The sequence below is a fragment of the Dermacentor albipictus genome, unplaced genomic scaffold, assembly GCF_038994185.2.
Source record: "Dermacentor albipictus isolate Rhodes 1998 colony unplaced genomic scaffold, USDA_Dalb.pri_finalv2 scaffold_19, whole genome shotgun sequence".
Lineage (NCBI taxonomy): Eukaryota > Metazoa > Arthropoda > Arachnida > Ixodida > Ixodidae > Dermacentor > Dermacentor albipictus.
In genome coordinates, this window is record NW_027225573.1 from 5,174,798 (window position 1) to 5,191,135 (window position 16,338).

The window sequence follows — 16,338 nt, forward strand, 5'->3', positions numbered from 1 at the left end:
ATGGCCCACAGCCCACATGGGCAAAGCGCAGGCTGCCATCAGGCCCATTGATGAAGTGGTGACTGATAAGAAATGTCCACATAGAAATAAGCTACTGATCAACAACAAATTACTGAAAAACAGTGGGGGTTGTTGCTGTACAAGAAACCACAATTGCAAGCATATGGTTTACATAAAGTTTCTTTGCAATTCACACTCTTCATCATTATTTCTGTGACTGTTAGTCGATTAGTAATGTTGGATAAACATTTTTATTGTTGGCAAAAGGGCTTTACAGGTGTTTTTGTTATACCTATTCAAATTTCCATAGCCTCATCGCAGCATACTTCTACCGGCAGCAGCAGTGAAAACAATAACAGTAGTGCAGAATTTAGTTCAGCCGATGGATCTGGCCCTCCTATTCAGTTAATTTCTCTAGGAGAAATTTCTCCAGGAGTTAATTCCAGGAGAAATAGTTGCCCACCCCTGGCCTATGACAACAACCTATGGTGGCAACATGCACTACAGATGAAGCTAGAAAGTGACAACACTAATATCCTTAAGCTGGAACCGCATGGCGCGATTGTCATGCAGCGGAGGCGCCCGGGCGTCGTTTCGACGAACGTGCCCACAGAAATTGCATAGCCACATGGTACTGTTGGGAGTAGAAAAGAATGTGCCATGTTGCGTTGCCACTCCCACGTCCACCAATGAGAGCGCAGCGCAAGTGCCACATCACACTATACGTCAGGCTTTAGCTCCCTTAACGCCACCAGATGGTGCTGCCCTCCGTGCATCTCGGCAGAAGAGCTCGGTGGAACACCCGGCAAATGCGACATGACCTGCACGCGCTCGCCGTGCTCAGGCGGCTGCTGTCGAGTCAGTGGTGGTGCGGGCGTTCACCACGCGTCATGCTTTTACGAACAAAAATCATGCCATGCAGTTCCAGCTTAAGTCACCAAAAGTTTGAGGTACTGCATATTGATTACAATTCCAGGCTACTAACTCACCATTCTGAATATTGAATGGGACCGGGAACTCCTCCGATTTGCTTCAGTGCTAGCCACGTGGCGACGGCCTGCAAGAAATGAAATTGGAGGATATTAGCTGAAAGATTTGCATTTCCATAACTGCCAACCTGGGGCACTCAGAATTCAGATTTGCTCTTAGCATTCTTAGGGTACTTCACCTACTTTTGAGGGGATGTTTGTCTATCTGTATCTCTAACCACTTTGCAACCGACTTGGGTAACTATAAAAACAAGACATTTAAGATTTCTCCACTGCTTAGGCAGAATTGAACCTGCATCACACAAATTCAGACGAGCTCTTCTTAATGTATGTTCACACAAGTTCCACGCATGGTCTTTGTGGTGGTGCCGCTGAATGACTCAGTGTGCCCAGAGGGAAGCATGACAGTGGAACCCGGCTGCATACATGCTTCGTACAAGACGCGTCTTTGTGGTGTGTCGATAATTTGCTTCATTGCTGAACGTATTATTGTTGACATTCATCATGAGATGGGTTCCGCTGCAATTTTTTTTTTCAGGGCCACAGCAAAATCAGAAACGGCCCTCAGTACAGTGATTAGAAGTCTCTGTGCTCCTACAGTGACCAGAAGTGCCACGCGCATGCATTTATAATCAAGGAACCCATACCATGTCAAGTGACAGTGGCCCCTTTACATTTTTAATGTGTCACTGTACATCGTGGCTGCATAAAAGCAAAGCTGACTTAAGAAAACCAGCCATTATGCAACATAGACTAAACCTCTGCCTCACCCACTCTCCTCAACACAACTGGCTTAGATTCAAATCTCACTTCAATTAGCTACCGAGCACATAACGACAATTACGATGCAGCTGTGCTGAGAGAGAGAGAGAGAGAGTGAACTTTAATAAGCACCAGCAGTTTTGTCGGCTGGGCCTAGGCCTCCCACGATGGGACGTCGAGGTCTTGCCTCTTCGCCGCTTCGTAGGCCTGCTGGGTCGCCCAGAGTTGGTCGTCGAGGTGGGAGCTGCGCAGGGCGGCGTGCCATCTCGACGAGAGGGTCACGGGATTAAGGTCTTGGTATTGGTGTTTGCACTCCCATAGCATGTGGGGGGAGTGTTGCCGATTCAGTTTTACAGACCTTGCACGTCTGGCTCGGGTAGATTTCGGGGTATATAGTGTGATAGCGTGTGAGGGAGGGGTATGTATTTGTCTGTAACAGGCGAAGGGTGGTTGCCTGTGCCCTGTTTAACTTGCAGTGAGAGGTGGGGAAGGTTCTTCTTGCGAGGTAAAATGACTTTACAAGGTCGTTGTATCTTGTAAGGCGGTCGCGTCCTGCAGGTGCACCTGCACCGTCTCCGGCACGGTTGACTAGTCCTCGTGCTACGGAGTGTGTAACCTCGTTGAGGTTGGTGAGGTGCGGGTGGACAACGCCGGCGTGTGCTGGGATCCAGACGAGGGTGATTTGATTTTCAGACGAATGCGGGGCTTGCCGTGCTTGTCGGGCTGTGCTGAATCATAAATTATTTTTGTTTCAGGGTAGAGTTGAGGAAGTCTCTCTGGCGATTTATGGCTGTGTAAATACAATCTGCAGGGTTGGCAGGTAAGCATATCCATGCGAATTAAAACTATAAGAAAGCTCATGTGAATGCAATATCAACCATAGTGGAAAGATAGGTATATGCTATCATCAATGCTATGACAGCGTGATGTGTAATGGCCAGCAAAGCTGCACAATAATTTTCTTTGCATGTGAAATGCATGACAGGAGACTTACGTTCGCCATTGTTCATTGCAGACTCAATTTCTTCCTTGGAGTCAACAGGAACTTCAGTCAAATCCACAATGACAGGCTGGCCATCCTAAGTGAGCCAAGAAAGCATTGAAGCGAGTTGTACCAAGGCTGTATACATGGTGGGGTTAACCCTTTGAGGGTTGATTTTTTCGCCATATGTGACCGCCCAGAGTCGATTTTTTTTTTATTGCAGATTCCAATTTTTCTAGGGACTTAATTCGAAAAAAATTTACCGTAATTTTTCTAGGGTGACCGTAGAGTGAGAAAAATATATTTTGCGTTGGCATATATGTACTATTCATTCATGAATAACAACAAAAAAGGAAATAAACTTATAAGAATTAAAAATTTCATGCATTCTTATAACATAGTTCAAGGCTTTGAAAATGCGCACACGAGAATATTTCGCAAGACTCAAATGTTCCTGCTCTTACACCAATAGTATGTACATCCATAGCATAATCGAACGGCGCAGGTGCGCGCACTCAAGAAAACTGTGTGGTTGTGTGCCCATCAAAAAAGCGAAACATGTGACAAACTTCTGCTAATCTTCATCTTATCGCCAACCAGAGCCAATTGGTTTTCACGAGTGTCAAAAAAAAAAAAAAAGCAGCAGAAACGCATGCACGGTGGCATTCTTCCTATGCGCACCCCTGTGAGCACTAAACGAGCGAGAAACAGGAGGTTGCCCTTTGAGCAATTAGTAACGAGATAGCAATCAGTTTTGCAAGCGCAAGAAGCCGAAACCGCCCGCGGAACAAAAACCGAACCGCCGCCCACGCCCGCACGCCAATGCGCGAGCGGTAGAATATAGACGCGCAGGAGCAAACTAACTCTAAAACAAACAATGCAATAAAAACCGAGAGAGGGAGGCGCGCGAAAAAAATTCCCTGTATTCCCACATAGTGGCTGCACATGACAGAAAAGAAAAAATTAGGAAATTGGCACGCTTTTTAAATGTACAGACAGTGGTGCAAATGTACAGCATCGACCATTTTTGGACTTGTTCGCGGCGCCGTATATTTACATCATTGACCCTCAAAGGGTAAATAAAGCTTTAGTTTGTTCATAAACTCCTGGTTGGTTATGGATTACCAGAGTTGTTGACAGTAATAGTGAAGCTGATAGCGACATATTGTGACAATTTGTACAAATACAGTAAACCCTCATTAACTGGAACTTCGATATCTAAAAGTATAGGTTGAGTAGCAATTTTTTTCTGGCCGTAGTTTCAACCCATTTGTTTCTCAACTATCTCGAAAAGTTTCTGCACCGGACTCCACATATCTCGAAACCTTGGATTGAAAAATACCAGGAAAAAGGCAACTGGGCAGTGTCAGTAGAGCTGCTTCCACTCGCTTTTTACCAGGTGGCAGCTTGCTAACCAGCCGCAGTCCCACGTTATCTCCCCCCTCTTTTTCTATAATCATCATCAGCCTATATTTATGCCCACTGCAGGACAAAGGCCTCTCCAAACGATCTCTAATTATTGCTGTCTTGCACTAGCTGATTCCAACTTGTGCCTGCAAATTTCCTCATTTCATCCCCCCTCCCCCCCCCCCAAATTTTCTGCCATTCTCAACAGCACATCTCCCTTTTCTTGGCACCCATTCTGCAACTAATGGTCCCCCGGTTACCTACCCCATGCATTACATTACCTGCCCAGCTCCATCTTTTTCTCTTAATGTCAACAAGAATATTGGCTATCTTCATTTGCTCTCCGATTCACACCACTCTCTTAATGTCTCTGAATGCGTTATGCCTAACATTTTTCATTCCATTGTCATTTGCGCGGTCCTTAACTTGTTTTCAACTTCCAAGTTACTGCCCCATATGTTAGCATCAGAAGAATGCAACGGTTGTACACCTCTGTTTTCAAAGACGGTGAAAAGCTGCCAGCCAGGATCTGGTAATGCCTACCATACGCACTCCAACCAATTTTTATTCTGTAAATTTTCTTCTCAAGGTCAGGGTGTGAGTAGTCTAAAACATACTCCTGTACAGATTGCAGAGCCTGACTGGCAATCATCAATTCTTGTTTTCTTGCCAGGCTATTGAACATTACCTTTGTCATCTGCATATTAATCTTCAACTTCACTCTTGCACCTTCTCAGTTAAAAGGGACACTAAAGGTTAATATGAAGTCAAGTTAAAGTGATAAAGCAATGCTCTAGAACGTCTAAGGCATCAATATAATCGCAAACAGAGCTTTAGTAACCGAGAAATTGAGGTAAATGCATGACACGATTTCAGACCCCCCAGCAACATTCCGGTACTAGCCCTATGACAAAGGCAGTCCTCATCATAATTTATGTCACTAGTACATACTTAACTACTCGTATTAAAAAGATAATTTCATTAGGTTATAAGATGGAAGAAAATGCTACTTGTCTACTTCTGTTCGATTCTAAGAAAAAAGAACATCTTGACATTACCCTTTAGTATGGGTGGTCGAAAAGATTCGTTTTTGCTCGACTCTGCGCCACGTGCGCTTTGGAGTTTCAGTTGTTTCGTTATTGCGTCGTGCTGCGGTGGCCCTGCTGGATCGTGAAACTTGCATTTGGAACAAGCAGCGAGAACGCCACATCTATGTGATGTCGTGTGATGCGCAAACAGTCCACGGAACTTGGCCAAGGGCAGTTGCAGCGGTGAATCCAATGTTACTTATCACTGAGTGCCAATGAGTGAACCTCTCCATTCCAAGTGGCTAAGTGCCGTACTTCTGCCACAGTGCATTGGCAAAGAGCCGAAAAATCGCATAGTGTGCTCGCTACCCTTTCGTCCAGAGGATTACGAGTCCAATGCTGACTTTCTGAAGTCATGTGGAGTGCCTTTTAAAGCAATGCTTTCCCGTAGCGCTGTTCCGTTGGTCTTGCCTGCATTCTCCGAAGCGCAAGAACAACTGCAGGTCAAAGACAGAGCAGTGAGTGCGGCATTTGGTTTTCACGAAGGAAAAGCTACAAATGTGCGAATATGTACAGCCATGACATACAGTTACTGTCGTAGCAGTACGCAACGACGCCGGCCATGCGAGCACAGCAGGTCACGTTCATCAGAGCTTAAATCGCTGAAGTCGAGCCCAGCATCGCGAGCCAATGTGTCATTGTCAGGGTCGTCCATTGCAACAAGTGTCAAAGTTGGCGTCATAAATTAAAGAACCAGCTTATCGTTGTGCGCTTTCCCTTTCACTAGCCACCACAGTTCTGCTTTTGCGTTGCTGGCGGCTGTCTTGGCTGTTTCTGGCCACACGTTTGCGGTTTGTGCAGAAAAGCCATAGCGCCGTCTGCGGGCGCTGTTTTACTCACCGACAGCACAGCGTCACTATGAGACCATGACCTCACCACTCCTCAATCGGAGGGCGGGCGATTTGAACTGCGCTAGAGGCACGCAGACACTTCAGAACGCATTTTCTCTTAAAATAAGTCTCTTCTTCGCATGAAATAAGCATTTTGAGGTTTCTGCGATGGTATTTCAATCGGCTGCGTTGACTGATTATTAACCTTTAGTGTCCCTTTAAGGTCCTTGGTCATTTGTTGCAATTCATCTCCAGTGTTACTGTCTATGCATGCATATATAGCCTTCATATAGTCTACGCTGATTACAACGGGCCTGTGTACAACAGACTTTCAGATATAATGGATCATTTTTCAACCTTAGTTTGGTCTGCCTATTTTATCAATGCAATGAAGTTCGCTTTTAACGGACCACACTACAACGGACTATTAGCTACAGTGGACAAAATTACCGGCAATTTTTGTGAAAATCGGGCATATAAAATGGACTTTTGCCGTGTTGACAGGGGCTGGCAACCTACTTGCGAGAGTCAGCCGACGATGGCGGCTCAATACTTTGCGCGCGAGGGAGGGAGGAAAGTGGAGCAAAAGTGCGCCACCTTTCGTGCACGAGGCACGGGAGGAGATGAGGGAAAGAGGGGGTTCTACTCCGGTGGCTGCTGTTAACGGCGCAGCCACGCAGGTGTCGTATCTTCAAAGTGATCTGCGAGGTCAACAAAGTGCGGCCAGTGCTGGTAGCTTCGTATGTGCTATGCTTTCGACGTTTAGTTCGCATCGAAGGGGAAGACAGCTCAAAGGTAAATTGGCTCGTTGCTGCTGCCGTGCTCCTCTTAATTTGCTATTACAATTCGAAGATTCGCCTTTCAGGCGAAACTGCGACTTTTCTGTTTGGTTTTTGCTTTGGACATTCGTCACTTACTCTTCGCAATAAATTTGTTAGACATTGCGACGAACGTTTCAGAAGTGAGGCGTCTCAGATATTACGGACTTTGAATAAAATGCACATCTTTTGTTGGATTATCAGGGTCCGTTGTATCGACAGTCAACTGTACATGCACTTCATATATATATCAGCACTTTTGAGCTGACGCGATTAGCCCATATACTACACCCAAAAGAAGCCAGCATGCGCCCCCCCAGTGTTTCAGCGAGATTGTGGCTTGACAAGGGCGCTCGCTTCATGCTTCTGCTACAGTGAGGTGTACATGCTGCGTCACTCGTAAGCATCTGCTCAAGGCGTGACTATTGCGCTATTCTATAGTTGAGATTTTCGAAGGGAAATATTCTAGTATTCATTACAATGCAGAAAGTAGCAGCATCAGCTTTTTGGAAACGGTTATGTTCAGACGACTGGCTTCAAATATTGTATTAGGGTTAATCGTCATAACCCAGTTCCAAGCATGCTGTCCTGATAGAGTTTCAGTAATGCAGTTGCCTGTAGACGCCAACATCTCCGGTGCCGATACACGCGAAAGTGACTGAAAATATGAATGGTATTTTGGAAAGGCTTTATATGGTTAATGCGTGGCCAGAGGGCTTCTATTATCGTGATTTCCCTTACCTCGAATCTCTGCTTATCTCAAAAAGTTCTCAGCTTTTACAGCTTCGAGTTAACTGGGGTTTACTGTATGTAAAATACATTTAAATAATTTTTTTCATTGTGCTAGTGTTTTCATTGAAGTAAAATCATAGGACTGCATGTTAATGATCATGTTATTATCAACGATATCATATTCTACTCAGTTAAGTAGGATATGATCAATCACTACAGTGTGAGGTCTTGTCACTACAAACTTCATATGAAAAATTTCCTCATATTCAAAATAATTTAAGATATCCCTAGCAGAATGTCTATATTTGAAAATACCAAATGAAAATTTATGCTTTCTGTCTTTTAGCAGCACCTCAAAATAATGAATTTGTAACCGAAATATCACACACAATTGTGCAATATTGTGAAAAATTAGGTTTGCCACCATCAGCAGCAGCAGATGGCTGCGAGTACAAATCCATGGCCGCCTTTTGCCACCGCCTGTAGTAATCATGACCCGCAGAAATAGAAACTACACAAATCAGCACTGTAAAGATTGTGAAATCCCACCCTCTGCATTGTTCACAATTGCAACAGTTTTGAAGAATTGATGAATAAAAAACTGGTGAAAAGGCAGGTTTGCTTACAGTGCCATCTAAACCTAAGACTGATCACCCAGGGTGTCTACCAAGTTGACATTTCCAAATTCCCTGAGTGGCTTTGCAAAACTCTCTCAGTGATACAGAATCCTGTTTTACGTCAAGACAGGCTGACACCATGTTGCCTGATGCTGTCAGTCTCTAGTAAGCATGCTAAAAAATAACAAATAAACGACCTAATTCAGTTTGAATAGTAAGGAGTAGCATTTATTTTATTCAAAAAGAAGTCAGAAGGGAGGTGTTAGTAAAATGCACAGTAAATATCTTTAAGAAAAATGGTAAAGCTCATTGCAAATCGAGTCGAACGTTCTCAAATACGAATAAAAACGAGATGCACACAGAAGCAAATGTTTTCGAATATCCCCTTCAGTCCCGAATTATGATCAACTGTTGATACATGTGTGGAACATAAGTGGTGCTTGAGACTCCACTGAAAGCAAATCAAGGTGGTAGAATGACTGAGCATTTTATGATGAGTCCCTATAATTAGTGTAACTAAATATTAGAATATTGCAAATTCAGTAATGCTACATTTCTTCATAACAAGGATAAATCCCCCACTCAAATTGCATGCACAGGTTATTCATTGGCCTCAAGCATTTCAAGAAAGAAAAAAATATATATATTTAAAGGCTGCTAATGACATGCCCTACGTCAAGCATCACGTAAAACATGGTATAGTGCTTCCACCAAAGTGGTAATCTGTAATGATACATATCACTCGGAAGCAAAATGGAAGTAATTAAGGTAATCAGAATGTTCAGTTTGCCCTAAGCCTAATGTTCGTGATCTATTGCTAGTTAACATTGCACAGCAATGGCAAAAGTAGGCCACACCCACAAATGTGGACGCTGTGACTGAATTTTGAATATGTGACTGAATATTTGAGCTATTTTCATCAATTGATAGCAAGTTCATTGGTATGAGGCCCGAACTTTGTCACAAGTAAGATTCTCCCTCAACAGCTGATGTGTCAACCTCAACTGTCCTGACATTCTCAGCCTGCACACAATGCCTCAGTGATGCGTTTCACCACTTTAACGAGTTTACTTTGGTTTGGATGAGGGACAACTGCATCTCAGCACCAGCCAACACTGTTTTTGAGCCCGCTCCTTGAAAGAAGTAGTGACGCACTTCTTGGCGGCAAACGGCGGCACTACGCCAAGACAGAGTGGTGGACTCGCCGCCGCAGTTGCTTTTTGGTCAAGTGGCATAGACCATTCAGGCATCCTGCGACATCATCTGAAAGTTGAATTCTCTGCTGCTTGCAGTTTGTGCGACGTTCGCAAGGCAGCAAAACCAGCACAGCACTACATGATCAGGAAAGTACTGAAATGTGAAAGCGTGGGCGGCGCAAAGTCATGTGCAACCGAAGCCATTCGACTGTTCACGTCGTTGTCAACGGCAATTTCAATGAGTTCTTTTTTCTAAAAACGAAACAGAATAAGATAAGTAGCATTTTATTTTGCCTGATAACACAATACAAGGATGTTTTTTGCAATGAGTGGTTGAGTACTAGTGACAGAATTTAACTGAGGAGTGCTTTGGTGATCGGGCAAGTACCTGAATGTACCGGGGAGTCTCTAATCATGTCCTGCATTTACCTCAGTTTCTCGATTATTAAGGCTCTGTGTTCGCGATAATATTGACGCCTCAGAGATTCCCAAGCAGTAATCAATAGCTTGACTTATTATTCACCTTTAGTGTCTCTTTAACATAGATTAGTGATGATGCTGACCGTGTCGTGTGACAATCACCCCTTCCTACGCTTGTTATGCTTCACTGCAACACTTTTGTGTATGTTTCACCGCATAACAATTCTGTGTTGAGGCTAAGCTGACTTGCGGGATCCAGTATTATGTAACGCGCCATGCTTTCCGAGCTTCAAAGCCAATCGCGAGGACCACAAAGACGGAGTCTGTGCCATTGCTTATAGCAGCGAATTCCTTCAATGAAAAACATGGTGCCGAACGGCAAGGAGCTTAATAGCGAACGTTGAAACAGCTAGGCCTAGCGTTTACCGCGGCTGTGAGGTAATCAAAACGGCGGCAGTGGTAGCTTTGATTAATGCCGTTCCGGACCTGCGGTCACAGCAAAAAGTCCATAAAATCAGATGGCGAAGGGTTCTTGCATCCGAAATTTCAGACATTCTTATACATTGACTCTATGGGGTACATGGTGGTGCTGCAAAGCCGTTTGAATTATCGGGCGTCTGGAAAGTCGGTCTTTGACTGTACACTGCCAACTCCTCCAGCCAATGACACGGCGTCAAAAGACCTATTCATTATGATTCTTCTCTGTTACGCGTGCAAGCATTGCCACGACTTTCGTTCCCTTTCAATAAAATTACAGCTAATTTTCCTTGATAGAAGCACTTCGCTGAGTTATTCCCGAGTATTTAGACTATTCAATATCCCTCAGAATTCCCAGTTTTCCCGGTTGGTAGACACCCTATCAGCTAGTTGGTGAAAGACACAAGGAAAGCGATAAAATTTGTGGTTGCCTTGGCCGGCGGGGTTTTGGTAATGTTTGACAATGATCCTTAGTGGTCAAGCATGCACAGATGCGAACAATAGTGCCTGTTGCACACTTTACCGACAGCTACAGGCGACTCCCGTTAATACGAAGTTCACGGGGACCGCAAAAAACTTCGAATTAAACGAACTTCCTATTTAAGCACAAAACACAAAAAACAGCACTTTATTTGTGGCGAAATCAAGTATTTTCCCTAAGAAAAATAGTCGGTCATCTTGCTTTGCTTCTTGCTGAATCACGCTGCTGAAAGCAAGTTCTGCAGGCTGTAGATGTGGTGGAACGCTTCTTCCGCGTTACCTTCAGCAGCAAAGAAGCGAGAGCAAGGCCCGCAGCTACATCGGCAGCCTTAGGTTGCGGCTCGCCTTCAACGTCATCGTCGCTTTCCTGGGTCACTTCCCGGGGCCGAATAATCTCTACAATTTCGCTATCCATCAGCGCACCGCGCGTTTCGACCGCCTTGTCTACGGCGACGTAATCTTCCAAATTGACGTCCCCGAGAGCATCACCAAAATCAGTGCCGTCAAGCTTGCTTGTTGACGCTTCCTCCGCTGAAATTTCAGAGGCATCCTCCGAAGAAGCTGCCACAAAACCACAAGCGCTGAAGCAGTTTGCGATTGTTTCTTGCTTCACACGATCCCATGCTCGCGCCAACATGTAGATGGCACTAAGCAGGCTCACCTCGTACTTTGTGGAGCTAGGTATCCATACACAAAATCATGCGCTTGAGGAGGTGCCGCCTGTACATTCTTGATGATGCCTTGGTCCATTGGCTGCAAAACAGCCGTTGTGTTTGCAGGCAAAAATGCGAGGCGTATTGCACTCAAGGTTGGCACATTCACGTGAGCACTGCAGTGATCGACAAGGAACAAGGACAAGGAACAGTCCCGTAATATTTGTCATGTCGTGATCTCACTATTAGCTTTGCGTACTCTCTGGTTAAACTCTGTCTCACAATATGTCGCTAGCAGCATTGTACCTGTACGCCTCGTGAATAAAGCTAAAAGTGGCGACATTCTTTTATCATGCCCCCTGCTTTGGTAAGGGAGGGCAGATGAAGAGGGCCGCGCCCTCTCTGTTGGTGGAGCAGAGTCACATAGTTACATCGTGCAGTCATTGCAATAACAAGCGCGTGTGCTGCCGGCAGTGCCTTTTGTTTTCTTGATTATTTCTTTATTTTAGCTGTGTCAGCGTCATGACACTTGCTCCTGGCCACCATACTTCACTACAGACAGCGGTATGTGCACCGCCTTTTGCGTAATGCTGCCGTCAGTGTCACTGCTGAAGTTTTTCTTGCACGAGTCTATGTTACGAAGTATGAAGAATGCAACAATGCAGGAATGTGGTTCCCTTATAACGAAAAGCTTTGGCATAATGTGATTTGAAGAACATCCGAGGTGTAAGTTTGACTGCCGTGAATGGAAGCATGAACGTGCCGCTGTTGGCAGATTTGTACATAAGGCATTTCTTTTTTCTTTGCAATCGTTGCTAGAAAGCACCGAGAGCAGTTTTTGTAAAGTATGCTACATGATACGAATTTTGTAAAAAATGGTCGAGCTATGAAAGCTGAGCAGCACAGTCGGACTGGCACTTGTTTATATGTTGTGGATGTTTAGCCTGCTCTATTTTCATTGCTAATGCACTCCAAACATAAGTGTTTTTTTTAATTGTATAGCATTTATTCGCAGCTGCTGCAAGACATTACATTCTGTAGTGTTGATGGGCACAACAATGCAACAGTGGGCTGAATACGTATGTTTTTATTTCGCACATGCTCTCGGTGATACGAGACTGAGCTTAGCCCTCTCACGGTCAATGACTTAAAGCGCCCATGAAACGGTTCGGACAAATTTTGTAGACACGTAGGGTACAGCTTAAGTTGAACATTCACACCACAATTTAAGTGAAGCGTTACGTATTAATGGAGCTACAAGTGATTAGAAGTTACCCTCCTCCCTAGCCATGCTTTTTCTCCTCAACTCGTTCGCCGAGCGAGCGGGGCTAAGCTCCACCTTCACTGGTTCTGTGTCACGATGCAACGTCACATCGTCCACTTCCGGTTGTTTTGGAGCCCGCCCCTGCCTGCGCGAGACCTCTCCGCTAGCCGCTTGGCTGTCAACCCCAAGCGAGAGCTATCGAAGCAGCGTGTGTTGCGAGCATTCTGTCATAGCGCCGAACGTGTCTTGTAATCCAGTAGCCACAGGCAAGCTGGTCATTTCGGCAAATTACTGGAGGCGTAAACTCAAGCTGATGAAGGAACTTTAGTGTAGACGTATGTGAGCCGCCTGATCGGTCTGCACGGTCCATACACTTGTTGGCGCAGCGCTTAACCATCCAAACAAAGCGCTAATATTGCTCTAACCAAGTGTAAAACCTTTTAAACATTTATGAAAACAAAGTGTTGATGATTACACTCCTGCGAAAAATACCCACCAGCAGCAAAGAAGAATACACTTCGTTGCTGCTAGTGTGTATGGTTGAGCTCTGTGCCACCAGGTGGCTGCACCGTGCAGACCATTCACATTTGCCCTTCTGCTCATCTCGTGGCTCATCCCGGCACAGTCAAGCGGCCAGACCCTGTCCCCTTGCGCTTGCGTTTGCCCTAATACTGGACTCGCGAAACGGTATTGCGTTTAATCTTCCGGTGTAAAGTGAAGGCCACAAACGCCCAAATCCTGCCGCCGATCGGATAGCGGCAGTCCGATGCGCAGCAGCCAGTTCGCTCGTATGCTGCCTTGCAGAGGGACACGATGTCGCAGCTTGACATATTGCCAGTCGCTACGTTTGCAGTCCACAAGGCAACAAAGTCGAATCATAGTGCTCGCGAAAAGACAGACCTATTCTGACCGCGGAGCTCTCGTCAAAATGGAGTAAGCAGTAACACAAGCAGACGACACTTGCTGTGTGCCGGAAGTGCTTTCGTGTGCTGAAAAATTGTTCTTGTGCATTCTCTTTATGTTACTTTCTTTTCATAAAAACAAATTAACTAACATTCCAACTATTACGAAGATCATTTGTTTACCATAAAGTTGGAAAAATTATGCATCACGCGCCCTTGTCAGCCAATCGGATAGCTCGCCCCACTGATATCGTATGGGTGATTTCAGCCATATGCGTAGGGGGGGCTTAAAATTCCGCCGGGCAGTGTACTGCGATCGGCAGCGATGTGCATTTTTAAAACCTTATAATAAATTACATGCGTTACGCGGGGCACTTAGATGTGTCAATTAATGATCAGAAGGACCTACTTAACGACTCAGTACATTTGTAGAAAATCGTCAAAAGCGTTTCAGGGTCCCTTTAAATATACGGCTCCACGAACAAGTCCAAAATGGTCGATGCTGTATATCTACAGTGCCATCTGCATGTTTAAAAAGCACGCCAATTACATAACTTTTTCTTTCCTGTCATGTGCTGCCGCTGTGTCGGAATACAGGGAATTCTTTTTATTGCACATCACTCTCTCAGATTTTATTGCATGGCTTGTTTTAGAGCTAGTTTGCTCCGGCACGTCTATATACTACTGCTCGCACATTGGCACGCGCTCATGCGGGCGGGGGTTTGGGTTCTGTTCCGCAGGTGGTTTTGGCTTATTGCACTCGCAAAACTGATGGCTATCTCATTACTGATCGCTCAAAGGGCGACCGCCTGCTTCTCGATCGTTTAGTGCTCACAGGGGTGTGCATAGGAAGAATGCTGCTGTGCCTGCTTTTCCTTTTCTTTTCTTTTTTTTCTGAGACTCGCGAAGACTAATCGCCTCTGGTTAGCGATAAGATGAAGATTAGCAGAAGTTTGTCACAAGTTTTGCTTTTTTGACAGGCACACAACCGCACAGTTTTCTTGAGTGCGCTCACCTACGTGGTTCGACTACACTATGAATGTAAATATTAGTGTAAGAGCAGGAACATTTGACACTTGCGAAATATTCTCGTGCGTGCATTTTCTAAGCCTTGAACTAGTACGTGTATAACAATGCATCAAATTTTTAATTCTTATAAGTTTATTTCCTTTCTTATTGTTGTTATTCATGAATAAAGAGTACATATATACCAACACAAAATATATTTTTTTCACTTTACGGTCACCCTAGAAAAATTACGGGAATTTTTTTACGAAATAGGTCCCTCACAATTGGAATCTGCAATAAAAAAAATTGACCTTGGGCAGCCACATATGGCGAAAAAAAAATCGTCCCTGAAAGGGTTAATCTTTAATATGACTGAAAATTAGGAAGCAAAACTGTATAACTAAACACCCAGACAGGAAAGAGTGTCACCAGTACATCTTCGACACTGAGCTACAATAATCAGCTCATATATTGATGTATGTTAGAATAAGCATGAATGGTGGCAATCTCACTTCCATTGTTATCAAGTGATTCCAGTGTGCAAATGTGTCTTGCTAGGCTGTTACGAGAAGTGCATGAGCGTGAGCACAATAGACAACAGCATTTTGTCGAGCTATTTCATTGCAAACACAGCAGTAAGCTCACAATTGAACCTATGCTCCCGCTGCTCCCGCTGGCACATGAATCTTAACCCTTCAAAATGTAAATTCATGAGAATCTCACGCAGCCAAGTATCTTTTTATACCTACCATCTTAACAAAATCGCACTTGAATCAGTATCTTGTTATAAATATCTCGGAGTGCACATTACAAATAATCTCTCATGGGAACGACATATCGAACACATTACATCAAAAGCTAACTGCATGCTGGGCTATCTTAAACGAAATTTTTCACTCGCACCTTCTTCCCTGAAAAAACAGCTATATGTCACCTACATTCGGCCTAATCTAGAGTATGCATCCTCAATATGGGACCCTCGTCAATTAACATTAATTAACAGCTTAGAAGCTGTGCAGAGTCGGTCCGTTCGTTTTATTCTTAACAATTACCAGCGCACAGCAAGCGTAACTAGCATCAAACTTGCCCTCAACATATCTCTCCTTTCCAAACGCAGAAAAATCGCTCGCCTTTGCCTGTTCCATAAAATATACCACTTAATTCCTACACTCAAATCACGCTTTATCGAACCAGCCTCTTTTACTTCTGCACGCTTGGACCATAGTCATAAGGTGAACATCCCATTCCACAAAACGTCTACCTATGGTAATTCATTTCTTCCAAAATCATGCCAGGAATGGAATCACCTACCGGATCCACTAGTCTGTATAACTAACATAACAGAGATAACTTCCGTAAGGCACTTACTAATATTATCTAGTATGCCTTGATATGAATGTATAACGAAGCAATTCCGTTTTCTCCTGAATAGTATTCTTGATAAGTTTTCTTTTTTATTATCTACCTAATCTGCAAACATTGTATATTGTATTATACTTTATTTTCTATCATTCTGTGCTTACTGTCTCACTCTAACCTGTCCTATACACCATGTATTTATATTTAATCTGTATTACTGAAGTTTTCCGTTTTTCTTTGTATAATTAAATTTTTACCGCATTGTGCTTTTTTTGTGTCGCTCTCGAGTTATTTTTACGTTGTACCATGCATTGTAATCTGTCTATTAGTATTCGTGTTTCCTTTCTCCTTTCT

At 44.1% G+C, this 16,338-nt stretch overlaps 1 protein-coding gene across 7 annotated transcripts in view; it reads right to left on the reverse strand.

Annotated features, from left to right (window-relative positions):
- The window catches only part of LOC135917094 (uncharacterized), a 146,381-nt gene that overhangs the window by 91,101 nt on the left and 38,942 nt on the right, over window positions 1-16,338 (reverse strand). For all 7 annotated transcript variants that reach the window (XR_010569177.2, XM_065450586.2, XM_070529237.1 and 4 more), the window contains 2 exons: window positions 2,746-2,830; window positions 990-1,057 (listed from right to left, as the gene is read on the reverse strand). Coding sequence is in view for 6 of the 7 variants with exons in the window: in XM_065450586.2 (XP_065306658.1) it covers window positions 990-1,057; window positions 2,746-2,830 (153 nt within the window). In the remaining variant the exon portion in view is untranslated. The remainder of the gene's footprint in view (window positions 1-989; window positions 1,058-2,745; window positions 2,831-16,338) is intronic.